The following is a 15,834-nucleotide window of genomic DNA, read 5'->3' on the forward strand; positions in this document are numbered from 1 at the left end:
ATACTAACTGTCATGCAATTAGCCCAAAGTGTATTTGCCAACTGAAATCCTCAGGTATTTTTTCCTTGTTCCCTCTCATCCAGCAATGTTTTTCCTAATCCCATCCATCATATTTTTAAGTCCAAGTGCAGGATTTTTCATTTGTCCCATATAATCCTGTTGGGGTGTTTTGCCTTTCCTTAGCACTTTACTCTGATTAACTGCAGTAGAGTGAAGCAGACTATAGAGTCGGGAATTAGATGTAGACCCTCTAAACTAGATGAAGAAGGCCCTGGGTGGTCCAGGCAGTTAACAAACCGAAGTTCAAGGCTACCTAGAAGAGAGGCTGGAGATCTTCCCTCAAATCGGCCATTGGAAATCCTGTGTCTCACCACGAGCTGGAGTTAATGTAACCATAACTATTAAACTAGAGGAAAACTCTAAAGAATTCAATGATGAAACAAAAATTCAAAAGAGGGCCTTGAAAGCATAATATGATACGGATTTAGGCAAGCAGAAACTGGTTCCGCAGCCCATCAGTTAAAATAAGGGATTGTGGGATGTGCAGTAAGTGCCCTGGGAACAGACACAGCTCACCACCTCTGGCTTCCCTGTCACCAAAAGGTCAAGATCAGACAAGCCTCCACGGTCTATCCTTCGTTACCTATTCTGACACCACCCATTCCTCCCATGGCACTCTACACCAATGCTGGGTTCAATAATTCATTGCAATAACCACACAGAACTCAAAGGCAATACATCATCACCAAGTAGTAATAAATACAGACACTTGTCTCCTCAGCCAGTAGCCAAGTCTCTTTCCGGTTCTCAGCCTCTCAGCTACATATGTGATCCCTCAGTCTTTGCCTCCATGGGCCAGGGAACCAGCCCGCCTGCCACTGTCCCACATGTCCATAGTCTGGGGCCAAATGAGGAGAAAGGACCCTATAGTCTCAGCTGCTGCTCTGTGCCGAAGCCTCTGGTGCATCTTGTGTCCGAGGCCTCCGCCACATCAGTCAGAGATCTGGGACATGCTCTTCCAGTGGTCCTTGGCTTGCTCTCTGTTCCAGAGGGCTCTTAGACACCAAGCAATGGCTTTGATGGGGCTGTGGTGCTCTTTGGCCAACCATATCCCTGAGGAAAAGGGAAGCTCTTTTAAATTGCATCCTCTATTACCGCTTTAATGACGCCACCAAGAAAACAAGGGGTGTGGCTTGGTTCACACCCTCTACTGAAGTAGAGTCGAAATATTTCCCCCAAAGGGAAGGTTAGGTCTTAATCCTGCCTATTAGTGTAGCCAGAAGCCCTCCAAAATGGAGCTATAGCCACAGGCGTAGAGTGGCGGCTCGAAAGGCCCTATCAACTGACCACCTCTCGGGATGGATGCCGTGAAGGGAAAGCACGAAGATGTGTGGGCTAGGATCGGATGGTCCGGGATCTGTTGAGACTGACTGGCAAGAGTAGAAGCTATTGAAAGATCCTAGGATCACTGTAATAGGATTCTGACATTGAAGCAGAATGAATACCAGTCCCTGAAAGGATAACTGATGTGAGCACAGGGGGATAAAGCTACTCATGCGGGGGGATCTTGAGATAAACCTAACCCCAGGAAATGCTCCAGAGTCAAGAAACGTTCAAGAGAAAGCGTGACATGCCACTATTTTTAGTTTGTATTTTCCTTGTCAAATGCTTTACAAGATCCAGAGATTTCTCTCGATCTGTCTTACGCTGCCATTTTACAGGTGGTCTGGCATTTTTTTTAAAAAAAAGATTGATTCATGTAAGCTGTGAGCAATTCTTAGGACATGATCTAAATAGTTTTCCGTATGGAAGTGCAAACTCCATCTGACAGCAACAATGCATCTGACAGTGTTTTTCTGACAGCAAGACATCTTTGCTAGAGCATGTCCTTAATCACTTATCGTATTAATACTTTGGAGCCACAGTATGAACACGAGGTGCGTCCTCATTGTAGAGTATTCAAATCAGGTTTCTCTGTCGCTTTTTAAGCATTACTATTGCTTCCCACCTTCTACAAAGTCCACCTGGGACATGTGCTTAAATCACAGCAAGATCTTGGAGGGGAAAGGCAGGGGTCGGGATGTATTCAAGGATATTTGTTGAGCACAGCATCAGTAGAGTCGGTCTAAGCTTAAGGGATCATTTTGTAACGTGATGTTTCCTCAAAGGGGTCTCTCCTTGTAGTGATGACAACACAACTCTGGCCGAAACGGATGCTTCGACACGAGCGGGAAAGATGCAGCAGCGCTAATTCAGCCCTTTTGAAGATTTTAGCTGCAACTGTTAGAAAACAAGCTCTCCCAATGCCTTAAAGAAGTATTGGCTCCTGGCTCCTCCTAATAACCCAGCAAGGAGTTAAGATCCAGAAGTAACTAGATTAGTGCCTCAATTACCACTCCATAAAACTCACTGCCATTGAGTCCATTCTGACTCTCGGCGGCCCTATAAGACAGGACGGAACTGCCCCTCTGGGTTTCTGAGACTCTTGATGGGAGTGGAAAGCCTGGTCTTCCTCCCAAGGGAGTACTTAGTGGCTTCAAACTGCAGACCTTGTGGATCTTAGCCCCATGGGTAACCACGACAAATCCAGCTTGGCCCTCAGAGCCCAGTGACCTTCCGTCTCAAGACTTTCCAGTGCAGAATCTAGCTGAAGCCAGGAGACCCATGTGCCCCTCGAGCTGCTGTGCCCGCTGTGGGAAATCCTAACAGCCTAGCTTAGATTGGGGAGGGGTGCATGCATGAGCATTAGTGTTAAGTTCATCTTTGGGTCCTTTGCTTCAGTGCCTTTTCTTTTTTGTTTTCCTCTCCCAGGTCCTGTACTCCTGCGAGTGAAAGTCATGATTACGCTAACGGAGCTGAAATGTTTAGCAGACGCCCAGTCGTCTTACCACATCTTAAAGCCGTGGTGGGACGTCTTCTGGTATTACATCACCCTGATCATGCTGCTGGTGGCCGTACTGGCCGGGGCTCTGCAGCTCACGCAGAGCAGGGTTTTGTGCTGTCTTCCATGTAAAGTGGAATTCGACAATCACTGCGCCGTGCCTTGGGACCTCCTGAAAGCCAGCACGAACATGTCCTCCGAGCGGAGGGCCCTGCTCCCGCTCCCGCTCCGAATCCAGAACGACCTCCACCGGCAGCAGTACTCCTACATCGACGCCGTCTGTTACGAGAAGCAGCTCCACTGGTTCGCCAAGTTCTTCCCTTACCTGGTGCTCCTGCACACGCTCATCTTCGCGGCCTGCAGCAACTTCTGGCTCCACTACCCCAGCACCAGCTCCCGGCTCGAGCATTTTGTGGCCATTCTCCACAAGTGCTTTGATTCGCCGTGGACCACCCGGGCCCTCTCGGAAACAGTGGCCGAGCAGTCAGTGAGACCCCTGACACTCTCCAAGTCCAAGGTGTTGCTCTCCTCCTCAGGGTGTTCGTCTGACATCGACTCCAACAAGCAGTCGCTGGCCTACGCGCAGGCAGGCTTGGACTCGGCTGGCCTCGAAAGCCCAAGCTCCAGCGTCCTGGACAAGAAGGAGGGGGAGCAGGCCAAAGCCATCTTTGAGAAAGTGAAAAGGTTCCGCATGCACGTGGAGCAGAAGGATGTCATTTACAGAGTGTATCTGAAGCAGATCATAGTCAAGGTCATTTTGTTTGCCCTCATCATAACCTATGTCCCCTATTTTTTATCCTATATTACTCTGGAAATCGACTGTTCCATTGATGTGCAGGCTTTCACAGGCTATAAACGCTACCAGTGTGTCTACTCCTTGGCAGAAATATTTAAAGTGCTGGCTTCCTTTTATGTCATCCTGGTGATTCTGTACGGTCTCACCTCCTCCTACAGCCTCTGGTGGATGCTGAGGAGCTCCCTGAAGCAATACTCCTTTGAGGCATTAAGAGAAAAGAGCAACTACAGCGACATCCCCGACGTCAAGAACGACTTCGCCTTCATCCTTCACTTGGCGGACCAGTACGATCCCCTCTATTCGAAGCGCTTCTCCATCTTCCTGTCGGAGGTCAGTGAGAACAAACTGAAACAGATCAACCTCAATAACGAGTGGACAGTGGAGAGACTGAAAAGCAAGCTGGTGAGAACTTCCCAGGACAAAGTAGAGCTGCGTCTCTTCATGCTCAGTGGTCTCCCAGACAATGTCTTTGAGCTCACGGAAATGGAAGTGCTGAGCCTGGAGCTCATTCCGGAGGTCAAGCTGCCCTCCGCCATCTCGCAGCTGGTCAACCTCAAGGAGCTGCACGTGTACCACTCCTCCCTGCTGGTCGACCACGCCGCACTGGCCTTTCTGGAGGAGAATTTAAAAATCCTGCGTCTGAAATTTACCGAAATGGGGAAGATCCCGCGCTGGGTGTTTCACCTGAAGAATCTCAAGGAACTGTATCTGTCAGGCTGCGTCCTGCCCGAGCACGGGAGCACCATGCAGCTGGAGGGCTTTCAGGACTTAAAGAACCTGAGGACTCTCCATTTGAAGAGCAGCCTCTCCCGGATCCCACAGGTCGTGACAGACCTCCTGCCTTCCCTGCAGAAGCTGTCCCTGGATAATGAGGGAAGCAAGCTGGTGGTGCTGAACAACCTGAAAAAGATGGTCAATCTGAAAAGCCTAGAGCTGATCAGCTGCGACCTGGAACGCATTCCGCACTCCATCTTCAGTCTGAACAACTTGCATGAGTTAGACCTCAAAGAAAATAACCTGAAAACGGTGGAGGAGATCATTAGTTTCCAGCATCTCCAGCATCTTTCCTGCTTAAAGTTGTGGCACAATAACATTGCTTATATTCCTGCCCAGATTGGGGCGTTAGCTAACCTAGAACAGCTCTCCCTGGACCACAATAATATTGAGAATCTGCCGCTGCAGCTGTTCCTATGCACCAAGCTCTCTCATCTGGATCTAAGCTATAATCACCTGACCTTCATTCCAGAAGAAATCCAGTATCTGAGTAATTTGCAGTACTTTGCTGTGACCAACAACAACGTAAGTACATCTGTTCTTTCCATCACGTAGCCAGCCTTTTGAGCAGCTGCTGTCCTCGTAGTGTGTAATATGGAGGGAAAATGGACTTGACCTTGTGTTGTACTCAGTGTCCTCTGCTAGTCTGAATCCACTCAATAGCAGTGTGTGTGGTTTGGAAGAGTCCTCTGAGCCTGGCCCAGCTCCCACTTCCTAGGCATGTAAACTTGAACAGACTACGCTGACCATTATGGGTTGGTTTGTTTTTTTTCCATTAGTATGATTGCCATGTATTTGATATATCATACAATTTAATTGTTCAAACATAGTAAGAGTTGTGCAACCACAACCAATTTTAGAACATTATCTTCATATCCTCATTGTTGCTAGCTCCCCATTTCCCCCAAAATCTACCCTGCTACTCCGCTAAGTAATTACTAGTCCGGTTGCTGTCCTACCTTGGACTTGCCTAGATTTACCTATCCTGGGTTTCCTATACATCACATCATACAAAGCACAGCAGGAATAAAAGCCACAACAATGGCTTGACAAAGCAGAGAAAAACCTGGATCAAAAAGAAATCAGGAAATATTGAAAACTGAAATAACTTTAAAGTGGGGTCAGAAGAAGGGAGAACAAAGAATAAGGTATCACGTTTTTACCTAATTACATCTGCCACATTGACTTTACAATTTTTTCTAAGAGCAAGAGTGTTCACATCCCTGGTCTGTGCTAAGAGCAGATCTACCATAGACTTAATCCATGTGGGGCTGCAAGTGGATTTTGTGTTTCCATTGCCCTTCATAGCCTTCTGCAAACTGGACATTCACAATTGAAGCTCTGATAGCATTCCATCATTCGGATTTGGATTTTACCACTTGGAATCCTTGGATTGCACAGGCTGGAGGGCTCCTTCCTTGTAGACTTAGCTGATGCCACACTGAGATGACTGCTTGTTTTAAGAGGAGCCTTTAAGACCACATACTCTGTTCTTTCTGATAGCCGGGCACCATGTTTTTTCGCCACACCTTGCTATAGCACCCGTATCTTCAGTGATCTTTACATGAGGGCATGTATTGAGTAGGGTCATGCCCTAAGAACTAATTTGTTGTAGATGGGGGCTAGAATTAAGTTCTATCCCCAAGTCTATTCATAGTGCTTATAATGCTTTAGTTCACTTTAGAGACATGGTTATCGTTTTTATGATAGAGAACATATGTAAATAATCCCCTGGGGCTTAAAGTTATTGATAGTGTTACTGTTTTAGCCAATGGTATAGAATTTGAAACACGATTGAGGAAAGGAAATTATATAATTATAAATGGCTTCAGACCACAAGACATGAATTGTTGACTTGTACAGATTAAACTCTTAAGTGACTGAACACTATTTATGTGAACCATGGGGATTGGGGATAAAGCAAAAATGTTCAATAACACATTCACAAAGGCAGAACCATGCCTACCAGACTAATATATGTCATAAGAAAGCCAGGAGGGCATTAAAATATATGGTTGTCTCAGGCTACCATTCATTGAGTATCCTCAGAGCAAAGGAGCTGAACCACAACCCAGTGACCACCCCTCCATAGCCTTAGGATAGCAGTCATCTGCTTTTGTCCATACTAGGTGCTTCAGCTTGAAGTCCGTTCCTTAACTCCACTACAGGTGAATTTGAAATAAAGCCCAGTTCGCTTAGTGAGGTTTCCACATCGATTCCCTCTGGTCTGGCCTCTGAAGGATACGGTGCACCTTGAGCGGACAGAGTCTAAAGTCTCAGTAGTCCATAGCACACAGCCTGGGTCGCCAGCGGCTGGAGAGAAACTGTCAAAAGTATCCAATTTGGTATGTAGTACTGAGCATCTTATCCACTTGGTTTTTAAAAATCATTTTATTGGGGGCTCGTACAACTCTTACCACAGTCCATACATACACGCATGTCCACTTGGGTGTTATAGAAGTGTAGTTGAGCATTTTCCCCTGATGAGAGGGTTGCTCCACGCAGTTGACCCACCAAAAGAAGTGTAATCACCTTCTCTGAGACATACATGCCCCTTCCCTGAATCTTTTTTATTTTATTTTTTAATAAGTCATTTTATTGGGGCTCATACAACTCTTATCACAATCCATATATCTTGACTATCATTTCCATTAAGGTTCCTTTAACTCTCTGATAGGGGTGATGGTTGATTTGGGGTCACGTTAGTATAAGTTTTATGGGTGCAACAAAATGAACGTTTCCCTCGCTTGAAAAACTGGCCCCACCTGGCGTGAGGTCTCCTCTGTCCACATGGTTTCTCAGGTGTTCATATCAAAGAGGTGATACATGGGCACTAGGAAGGCTCTACTTCATTGCTTCGGAGACCAGATTGGCAGATTATATGCTCTGAGAGAAGGAGCCTGCCTCCTTCTTGGTGTTTATCCTTCTAGTAGTAGAAGCATACACTACTTGCCTTTGGTGATTGTCTGATTCACTCAGAAGAATGGTTTCAGGTCCCTCCATGTCATGAGGGGTTTCATGGCTGTTTCTAGCTTCTTGCTGTTGTGAACTGCGCTGCAGTGAGCATGGGACAGCGTGCATCTGCAGTGAGCATGGGGCAGCGTGCATCTGCAGTGAGCATGGGGCAGCGTGCATCTGCAGTGAGCATGGGGCAGCGTGCATCTGCAGTGAGCATGGGGCAGCGTGCATCTGCAGTGAGCATGGGGCAGCGTGCATCTGCAGTGAGCATGGGACAGCGTGCATCTGCAGTGAGCATGGGGCAGCGTGCATCTGCAGTGAGCATGGGGCAGCGTGCATCTGCAGTGAGCATGGGGCAGCGTGCATCTGCAGTGAGCATGGGGCAGCGTGCATCTGCAGTGAGCATGGGGCAGCGTGCATCTGCAGTGAGCATGGGGCAGCGTGCATCTGCAGTGAGCATGGGACAGCGTGCATCTGCAGTGAGCATGGGACAGCGTGCATCTGCAGTGAGCATGGGGCAGCGTGCATCTGCAGTGTTCTCTCTTATTTCTTTGAGCCACATGCCCAGCAAAGGCATTGCTGGGTGCTGTGGCCTTTCTTTTGTCACTGTTTTAGGGATCGCCACATCGCTTTCCGCAGTGGTTGTACAAGCTCTCCAGCAGTGCACATGAGTCCCAAGCTTTCCGCGCCCTCGCCAGCCTTTGTTTTCCTAGTTTGAATTGGGCTCTTGTTATGGATCTAAGGTGATAACTCGTTGTTGTTTTGAGTTGTATCTCATGAATGGTGAGTGAGTTGACCATCAATTTTTAATCTAACTTATAAGTAAATTATCCTGGAGAATATATGAGAAATATACTAAAGCATTTGGTACATAGCAATTGCCCAACCAATGTTAGTTCTCTTTAGTCTCATTTTCAATTTTTATATAGATATCAGCTTCATATTTTCAATTAATTAAAATTATATTTTAACTTTAAAACTGTTATGGTAGAGCTTACTTTTTTATTTTGCAAGATCTTAAATACTTAAAGTTTGGTCCAACCCCTCAGCTTTGCAAATCTATTGTAGGGAGAATAACTCTATATTTAAAATACTAGGATCATGAATGATGCACAATTTTTTTGTTTTTTGCATTGCGGTAAGCAAGACAAAAATCTAAATGGGTGCCTGGAAAGACAATTGAAAATGAAAGTCGTGTTTTTATAATGTGGCACTAGGACGACTTAGGTGCTTTTTCCAGAGCTCTTGTTCGCAAAGGAACCATAATTGGCAAGAGTGAAGCCAGGTTAGGGCAAACCATTGAAACAAGGAAAAAGGAAGCTAATGAGTAAATTCCTGGGTTCAAGTAATTCGAAGGGAGAGGAAAAAGTAAAGAGAAAGTGCATGCTCCTCTGAAAGGCAAGGGTGAGGGTCAGAGTCATGTCCGTATGAGAAGAAGAAAACTTGGTTAAGAATCAGCTGTCGGAGATGAAACGGATCTTCCTCTGGTTGAAAATAGGAACTGATCTCTTGTTCTACCACACTCCACATGTCCATTATGTCTTAGACATCTTTGGTAATCCATGTTCATGCCAAATATGGCCGTGGGGCTGGTGTTGACGAATAAACTTAAGACTCAACAGGCATCATTTTGGAAAACCATGGATTTGTGGAAAAATAGAAAAGAAAATTGAGAGTTGAGAACATATTCTTTCTGGTCTTAAAACTCTGAGCTTTTCCTAAGTTTAAAAGGATGGAGTACATTCTAATAGAAAACAAGAAAGCTTCCTGTCTTAAAGGATTTATGGTTTCAAACCCCGGCGGGATCTCTCTAGATTAGCAGTGCTGTTTAAACTGTAGGGTACACCGGAATTAGTGGAAAGGCTTGGTAAACTTGAGTCGGAGCCCAGGCACAGGCTTTCGGAGGTGGACCTGAGAGTGTACATTTCTCAAAAGTTCCCAGGTGAAACTGACCTTCGTGCACGAGAGCCACACTTTGGAAAGCCCTGGTCTAGAGGTTTCTCATCCAGGCTGCTTGCTTATCCAGTTGAGTGACTATCACTATTTGGGTCACTACGGGCCTACAGAAAGAGCCCCGGTAGGTTAAGCACTCAAATGCCAACTGAAAAGTCGATCCCTCCATCATGTCTGCCCGGGAAAGATGAAGCATTCTGCTCCTGGAACAAAGCCAGCCGGGGAAACCCTGCGGGTCAGATCTGCCTTTTGGCTTCCTTTGAGCTAAGAGACTCAATGACTCCCGGCCCGGGCTGGCCCAGAGCTTAGGACTCACCCCAGATGATATGTCGGGTTTCCTAACTTGAACATTCATGCCTTCAACACATCCCTCTAATTCCAAGGCTTGAAGCCAGGCGGTGAATAATGTGCAACTTTCGCCTAGAGGTCATTACTATTGCAATGCTTCCTGGTTTTGTCATCCCTGCTTAGAGATGGAGATACTCGGCTTAGGCTCACCTATAAACTACCCGCATACATCAGGAGCAACTCAGTGGAGCGGCTTTTAAAGGTTGATAGAGCTGCAGGCTATTTATCATACTAAGAATTATTTCATTGTATGAATTGTTTAATTGAAACTGTCATAGAACAAGAAAAGGATGCTTAGATGTATGTGTGTATGTAAGGAAGTAGAGTATAGGTACACATATCATCATATCCTGTCTCTACTTAGGCGGCTTTGTTTTATTTTTAAGAGCAGGGTCTTCTGTCTAACCTGAGAAACCCTGAGTGGGGCGTGTCCGTTTTCTGGATGTTTCTGAGGATGTTGCTCAATACGTTACATAGTAAACTATGAGGACCCTTGGGAGCTATCTATTTCTGACCTAACATTCGGGTATAATGGACAGTTTCCTCAGGTACAGATGTGGGGGTTTAATTTTTATTTTAGGGACAATAGGTATGTGTCTGATAGAGTTTTCTTGAAGAATTGCAGGTACAGTGTGCCCATTTCCTTAAGCACTGAACTGGTAACCAGAAAAAAGGGCCGTGCTTCGAGCCCCTCAGCAGCTCCGTGGACGAAGGATGACAGACGGGTCTGCTTCAGTAACAATGTATCCCCATGGAAACCCTATGGGACAGTTCTGCTGGGCCCTGGAGGGTCATGGTGGATCAGGATTCAGTCAACAGCCCTGGGTTTTGTTTTCTTGCTACAAAGCAAAGGTTTGGAAGCGTCTGGTGCACACTTTGTGCTAACCTCCGTCTGGAATAATGCTGACTGTTTTTCCCTTGTTCACTTACTTCAATGCTTCCTCGCAGAGTCACTGCCAGCGTAGTGTGTCTCAGTAGACCTGTGCTCCTAAGGGTCTCTGTGGCTGCTTTTGAAGCCGTCAGAAATGTTTGTGGAATGAGGCAGAAGTATAAATAAAATACAGTACTAGAGAGCAAAAAGAATTCCAGAAGTTTTACTGCTTCTCTTTCTTTTTTCCCTCCTTCCAGATTGAGACGCTACCAGATGGGCTGTTTCAGTGCAGAAAGCTGCAGTGTTTGCTGGTGGGGAAAAATAGCCTCATGAGTTTGCCCCCTCAGGTGGGGGAGCTATCAAACCTTACGCACCTGGAGCTCACTGGCAATTACCTGGAAACGCTTCCTCCCGAGCTGGAAGGCTGCCAGGCCCTGAAGAGGAGCTGTTTGCTCGTGGAGGAGAATTTGCTGAGCACGCTCCCACTCCCTGTCACAGAGCGCTTGCAGACATGCTTGGATAAATGTTGACCTAGAGAGGCGAGACCCCAAGCCTCGCTCCTGGTTGCAGTTTACCTCCTGAAGGCCGACTGGAGAAGGAGAAGTGTCAGAAGGTGCCACGTGCCCATGACTGGGACGATCCCTAACCAAATATCTTAGCAGAGCAACTTGGTGTCTAGCCCCAGTGAGACCCGTAAAAAGCGTTCGCACTAGCCTGACGTTTTGTGAGTTGCTCATCTTTAACTCCTGGGGGGACTGCAAGAACGAAGATCAGGGGGCGGGGGTGGGGGGGCAGGAAATGATTGAACCCATTGGAGGTCGTTTCAGGGTTCTTGTCCTCCCCGACCCTCGTCCATACCTATTTGCACACTTGCGTTACCAGACTTCCTGTTGTTATATTTATGGCCATCGATGTACCTTTCTGTGCTGCGTCCTCACCACGACTTTGCTTTATGTTCTTTGACAGTTTTTACAAGGCAGAGTGCATTGTGCTTGGCCGACCTTCACCTTTGTTGGGGCCTAACTTTGACTTCCTTTCCCAACTTGCTCTTCATGTCTCCTTAGTTTGGTTTTCTCTCCAAGTAACGAGGCACCCTGAGAAAATTCCTGCCTTGAGCAAGAGCCAGGGTCCTAAGGAGATGTCACCCTTCAGGGCATCCTGAAAATTAATGTGCTTTCTTAAGTTGTTCTTCTTGTCTCTCATGAAAGTCTTTTTCATTTACTATGAATTTTTATATTAAATGTAAAGCATTAAATGTTTTCTATTGTGTGATCTTGGGTTCAACATCTGTGAGGATAATTTTTGTAAGGTACAGAGAACATATGCCTTCCTTTAAGAACTTCCTTATTAATGTACTTGGTGTTAGTTGCTTATGATTTTCATATTTATGTGCGTTCAGCTCCAAAATGTTTTTCTACTCTGCAACTAATTACATCGAGTTAACAAGAGCCTTGTGTTCCGTGCACAAAAATCTGTCGAGGGGGTTTCCTAGTGAGAAGATGGCCCGCCCCTGCATCTACCTCTCTCTCACGGGTACAGGTCTCAGTTACTTACACAAACTGATGGAAGGGAGAGGTGCAGATTTGGGTTTTAAAAACTGATTTTAAAACTCCTCGTAGGAATATCATACAAAGCAAAAAAATAAACAAAAACACCTTTCTCCTCCATCTGCATGACCTCCAGATATGATTATAATGTAAAACACTCAGCCTCTATTTAGCGATTAAGATGACTTCACCAAGCTCACAGAGAATCAGATCCATTTAACACTGAAATTCATCTCATGCCTCTGTCTAACTCTTCTGGAATACATTTTGTTCCTTTTTAAACAAAGAGCATTGTACTTTGGCCTTTTATTATCATGCATATTGTAAAACGAATAAAATCTACCAACGCATTTTTGGGACATGTACGCTCCTCGTGTGTCTTTGTCGAGTGGGTCTTGTCATTAGCATGCCTGCGCGGCTGCGGAAGTAACCACGAAGTACCCTGTTACCTGCACCTCCACGAAACTGGAAAACGGGATGGGTAACGGACACTGCAGATGTGGAATTGTGGTGTGTGATACACATTTTATTCTCCCTTCCTGAAAGTGAGCCGTTAAGTCGTGGCAAAATGTAGCTTCCCTCCCTTGCCACACTCCCCAGACTGAAGTTCAGATAAAAGAACTGCTTGTTGATGCCTAGTAAAATTCATTTGGTATTAGCTATAAAGAATATAGGACACCAAAAGCTGCCTAACATGTGAATATTTATTCTGAGTGGGAAGAAACAGTATAAACATTCAATCCTTACAAAACTTGCCTTTAGCCGGAACATTCAAGTTCTCAGGGAACTGGGCAGAAGGGATGGAAATTGCTTCCAGGGCTTCAGGAAACAGACTCTAACTGTATCCTGGGGTGTTTTGTGGTTGCTCTTATTTTCCTTCCTTTTTTTCAAGTTGACGGTCCTCTCTGTTCATATTTGTTTCATAATAAAATTGTCGTGTGTTCTGATTCCAGTGTTGGATCATATTGTCTTAAATTTGAGATGTGACTGTGATACGTGGTGAACTGTTAATTTTCCTCAAGAATTAGCCCACCTTCTATATGGCAGAGTTTTCAAAACATGAAGTTCAGGTTTGCTAACATTCACCCGGGAAATTAGCACTCCATGGCTAAGTTCAACTGCAAAAGTTGGCTTCCCTGCATTCTCTTGAAATTTCAGGTAGCAATGTAGAAGCAGAATCGATCAGGAATATTGTAAACAATATTCCAAAGCACCAGCTTCCAAAACACTAGCTTATCATTACTGGTACAATTGTTGTTCATATAGTTAATATGAAAATATCTTCCTCTTTAAAAAACATTTTTTATACACCAGTGTTTAGGTAGCTTGTGAAGTACTCACACAGTAAGAGACTAGCACTTGGCATAACAAAATTTGATGCAAAAACATTTTTTGATGCTCAAACTATGCATTGCTGGAGCATATTTTTATTTTGTCTTAAGGGAATTTTAAATGAAGACAATAAAATTTGTTGTAATATCATCATGATACTTTAGTTAGCATCTGTTCCCAGAAATATAGTGCATTTGTCACAAAAGTCGATGTCAATGTTAGAGCAAGGTGGTGGCTGATGCCCACTCAAAGCAGCATTGTTTCGTTGTACTTTCATAGAAACCCGCATCCTCCAGCACAGTCAGACACACTGACAGACAACCCCCTGGATGCAAAATGTCATGTGGTTGATGGTGGTTTTGGCTTTTACCCCCATAATTGCAATAGGTTGTAGGTTAGTGCTTGGATAATAATAACTTTTTGTATTTATGACATCATTAAGTATTATATTCCCTTGATGATAACCTTTAAAAGTAGCAGTGGATGCTCAGTCTGAGTTCAACACCCACAAGTTTGTGATGAGCATTCCTGGCAACGTCGACTAGGTCCTACATCAGCGTACATCTGAGAGACACAAAGATACTATGTTTCCAGTCTTCATCCTCAGTCTGAATCTGCCCCGCACCCTGTCACCCATGTCACCATCTTTCATTGTCACCTAATAAACGTTTATGTAGAAACAGGGTCAGAACAGAGATGCTCGGGTCTCCCGACTGGCCCAGCCCAATGCGAGTGCTGGGCAGGAGCAGTGATTTACTGGCGTCATTCTCGTTCGATGGTGAAAACACTTCTTTCTGCTCTCCACGTGTTTCATGATTCAGATTTTGTATGGTTCAATAAATAGTGCATAATCTTGACCGGCCTCCAAACTATGAAACTGGTCAAGCCAGTCTTCCGTGGGCCGAGAGCTTTATCCCCTGTGTGCTCAGGAGTTTCCCATCTTCACGGCACTCGTGGTCCTACTCATGAGATGGTTTGCTGTCCTCCCCTCACCCACCCTGCGAGTCCACGGACCAGCACTTGTACAGTAGCGGAATGTATGAGTATTTGTGCTAAAGGACTTGCAGGTATATTCGAGAATGCATCTGGGGAGAAGCCAGATAGCCCATAATATTCTGCAAGACTGATTCGTTCTATTTGACCAATCCCTGCCATATCTAGAGCTGATCCTATGAGCCTTCTTCCTTTATCAGGGCATGAAAATAGAACTTAGTGTCAGAATCTGTGCTATTTCTTCCTGGGGACATGGCAGAGGCTGGTAAGAAAAGTGGCTTGATATCCTGAAGACTATGAATTCAAAATCAAAATCGTATAGACCAATAACTTGCACACGCCCTGAAATTATTTTTCTGTGTGAAAGTTGAATGGGGAACAAACCACAGTCCTATTTTGTTGGCTCCTTCCTGTGTCTTGTCCATCATTTCTACATCCACAGGGAGCTCTCTGCTAAGTACCATTGGTGATGGACTTCATTCTCATTTTTCAATATAGACAATATCAACAGTGAAACGTTGGCACAGAATATGTGAGCCAAAATCCCGAATTGAGATTGCTTCTCATGAAAGTTAATTTTAAGTTTTGCATTTAACTGAATAATATACTACTCTTGACAAAAGCAATTATGAATGCCTTCTGCGTGGTGTATATGATTCTAACAGAACCATTTTAAAAATAAAGATATGGAATTAGACTGGGTGTGTTCGTTTATATATGTATTGTGGATAAACCTAAAAAGGAAAGCTTAGGATTTTGAAAATTCAAATGTTTCCCTCAATGGAAGAATGGGCAAGTTGAGGGGTTTTTGGGGGAAGTTTCTCAGTAGAGATTAACACTGGCTATTTTATCTTTGTCACGGATTTGGAAACACATATAGTCAAATGTTTGCTTGTGGTAATGAATTATTAGGAAATGTAAGGGTTTGTAGTGTTTGGGCCCTCAGATTTACCATGTAAATCTGCACTTTTGTGATAAAGGCTTTTACCTGAGATTCAGTCATTTTTGGTAAACTGCTATTTTAAAAGTTCATTTTGTGTATAATAAACGGCAAGACAGGTGGCATGCTGGGAAGAAGTTGGCTGTACTGATTTTTACCTGTGTCCACCAATTACGATTCTGGCTCCCAAAGTGCTTTCCTTCCTCCTCCCTGCCCGCTTTGTACACTTGTATTATTAAATTATTCCCCAAATGGTATCTTTTACATGGGAGTCATCACAGTCAACCATGAAAACAAGCTCACTCCAAGTTGATTCCTGGTGGTGACTCCAGGACCAGGGTACAGCTACCCCTGTGGTAGCCTCGTCCTTTCTCCCACAGATAGACTGGGGCAGTTGGCAGCCCACCGTTACTACACCACCAGGGCTCTGCCGTGACAGTT

The 15,834-nt window shown here is 45.0% G+C and overlaps 1 protein-coding gene across 4 annotated transcripts in view; it reads left to right on the plus strand.

The window, feature by feature from the left end:
- The window catches only part of LRRC8B (leucine rich repeat containing 8 VRAC subunit B), a 73,781-nt gene extending 61,303 nt beyond the window's left edge, over nucleotides 1-12,478 (plus strand). For all 4 annotated transcript variants that reach the window (XM_075558182.1, XM_075558174.1, XM_075558167.1 and 1 more), the window contains 2 exons: nucleotides 2,812-4,976; nucleotides 10,839-12,478. In XM_075558182.1, the coding sequence (XP_075414297.1) occupies nucleotides 2,838-4,976; nucleotides 10,839-11,111 (2,412 nt within the window). In that variant the 5' untranslated portion in view covers nucleotides 2,812-2,837 and the 3' untranslated portion in view covers nucleotides 11,112-12,478. The remainder of the gene's footprint in view (nucleotides 1-2,811; nucleotides 4,977-10,838) is intronic.
- The last annotated feature ends 3,356 nt before the right edge of the window (nucleotides 12,479-15,834 follow it).

Source organism: Tenrec ecaudatus, chromosome 1 (genome assembly GCF_050624435.1).
Source record: "Tenrec ecaudatus isolate mTenEca1 chromosome 1, mTenEca1.hap1, whole genome shotgun sequence".
In the NCBI taxonomy this organism is placed as follows: Eukaryota; Metazoa; Chordata; class Mammalia; order Afrosoricida; family Tenrecidae; genus Tenrec; species Tenrec ecaudatus.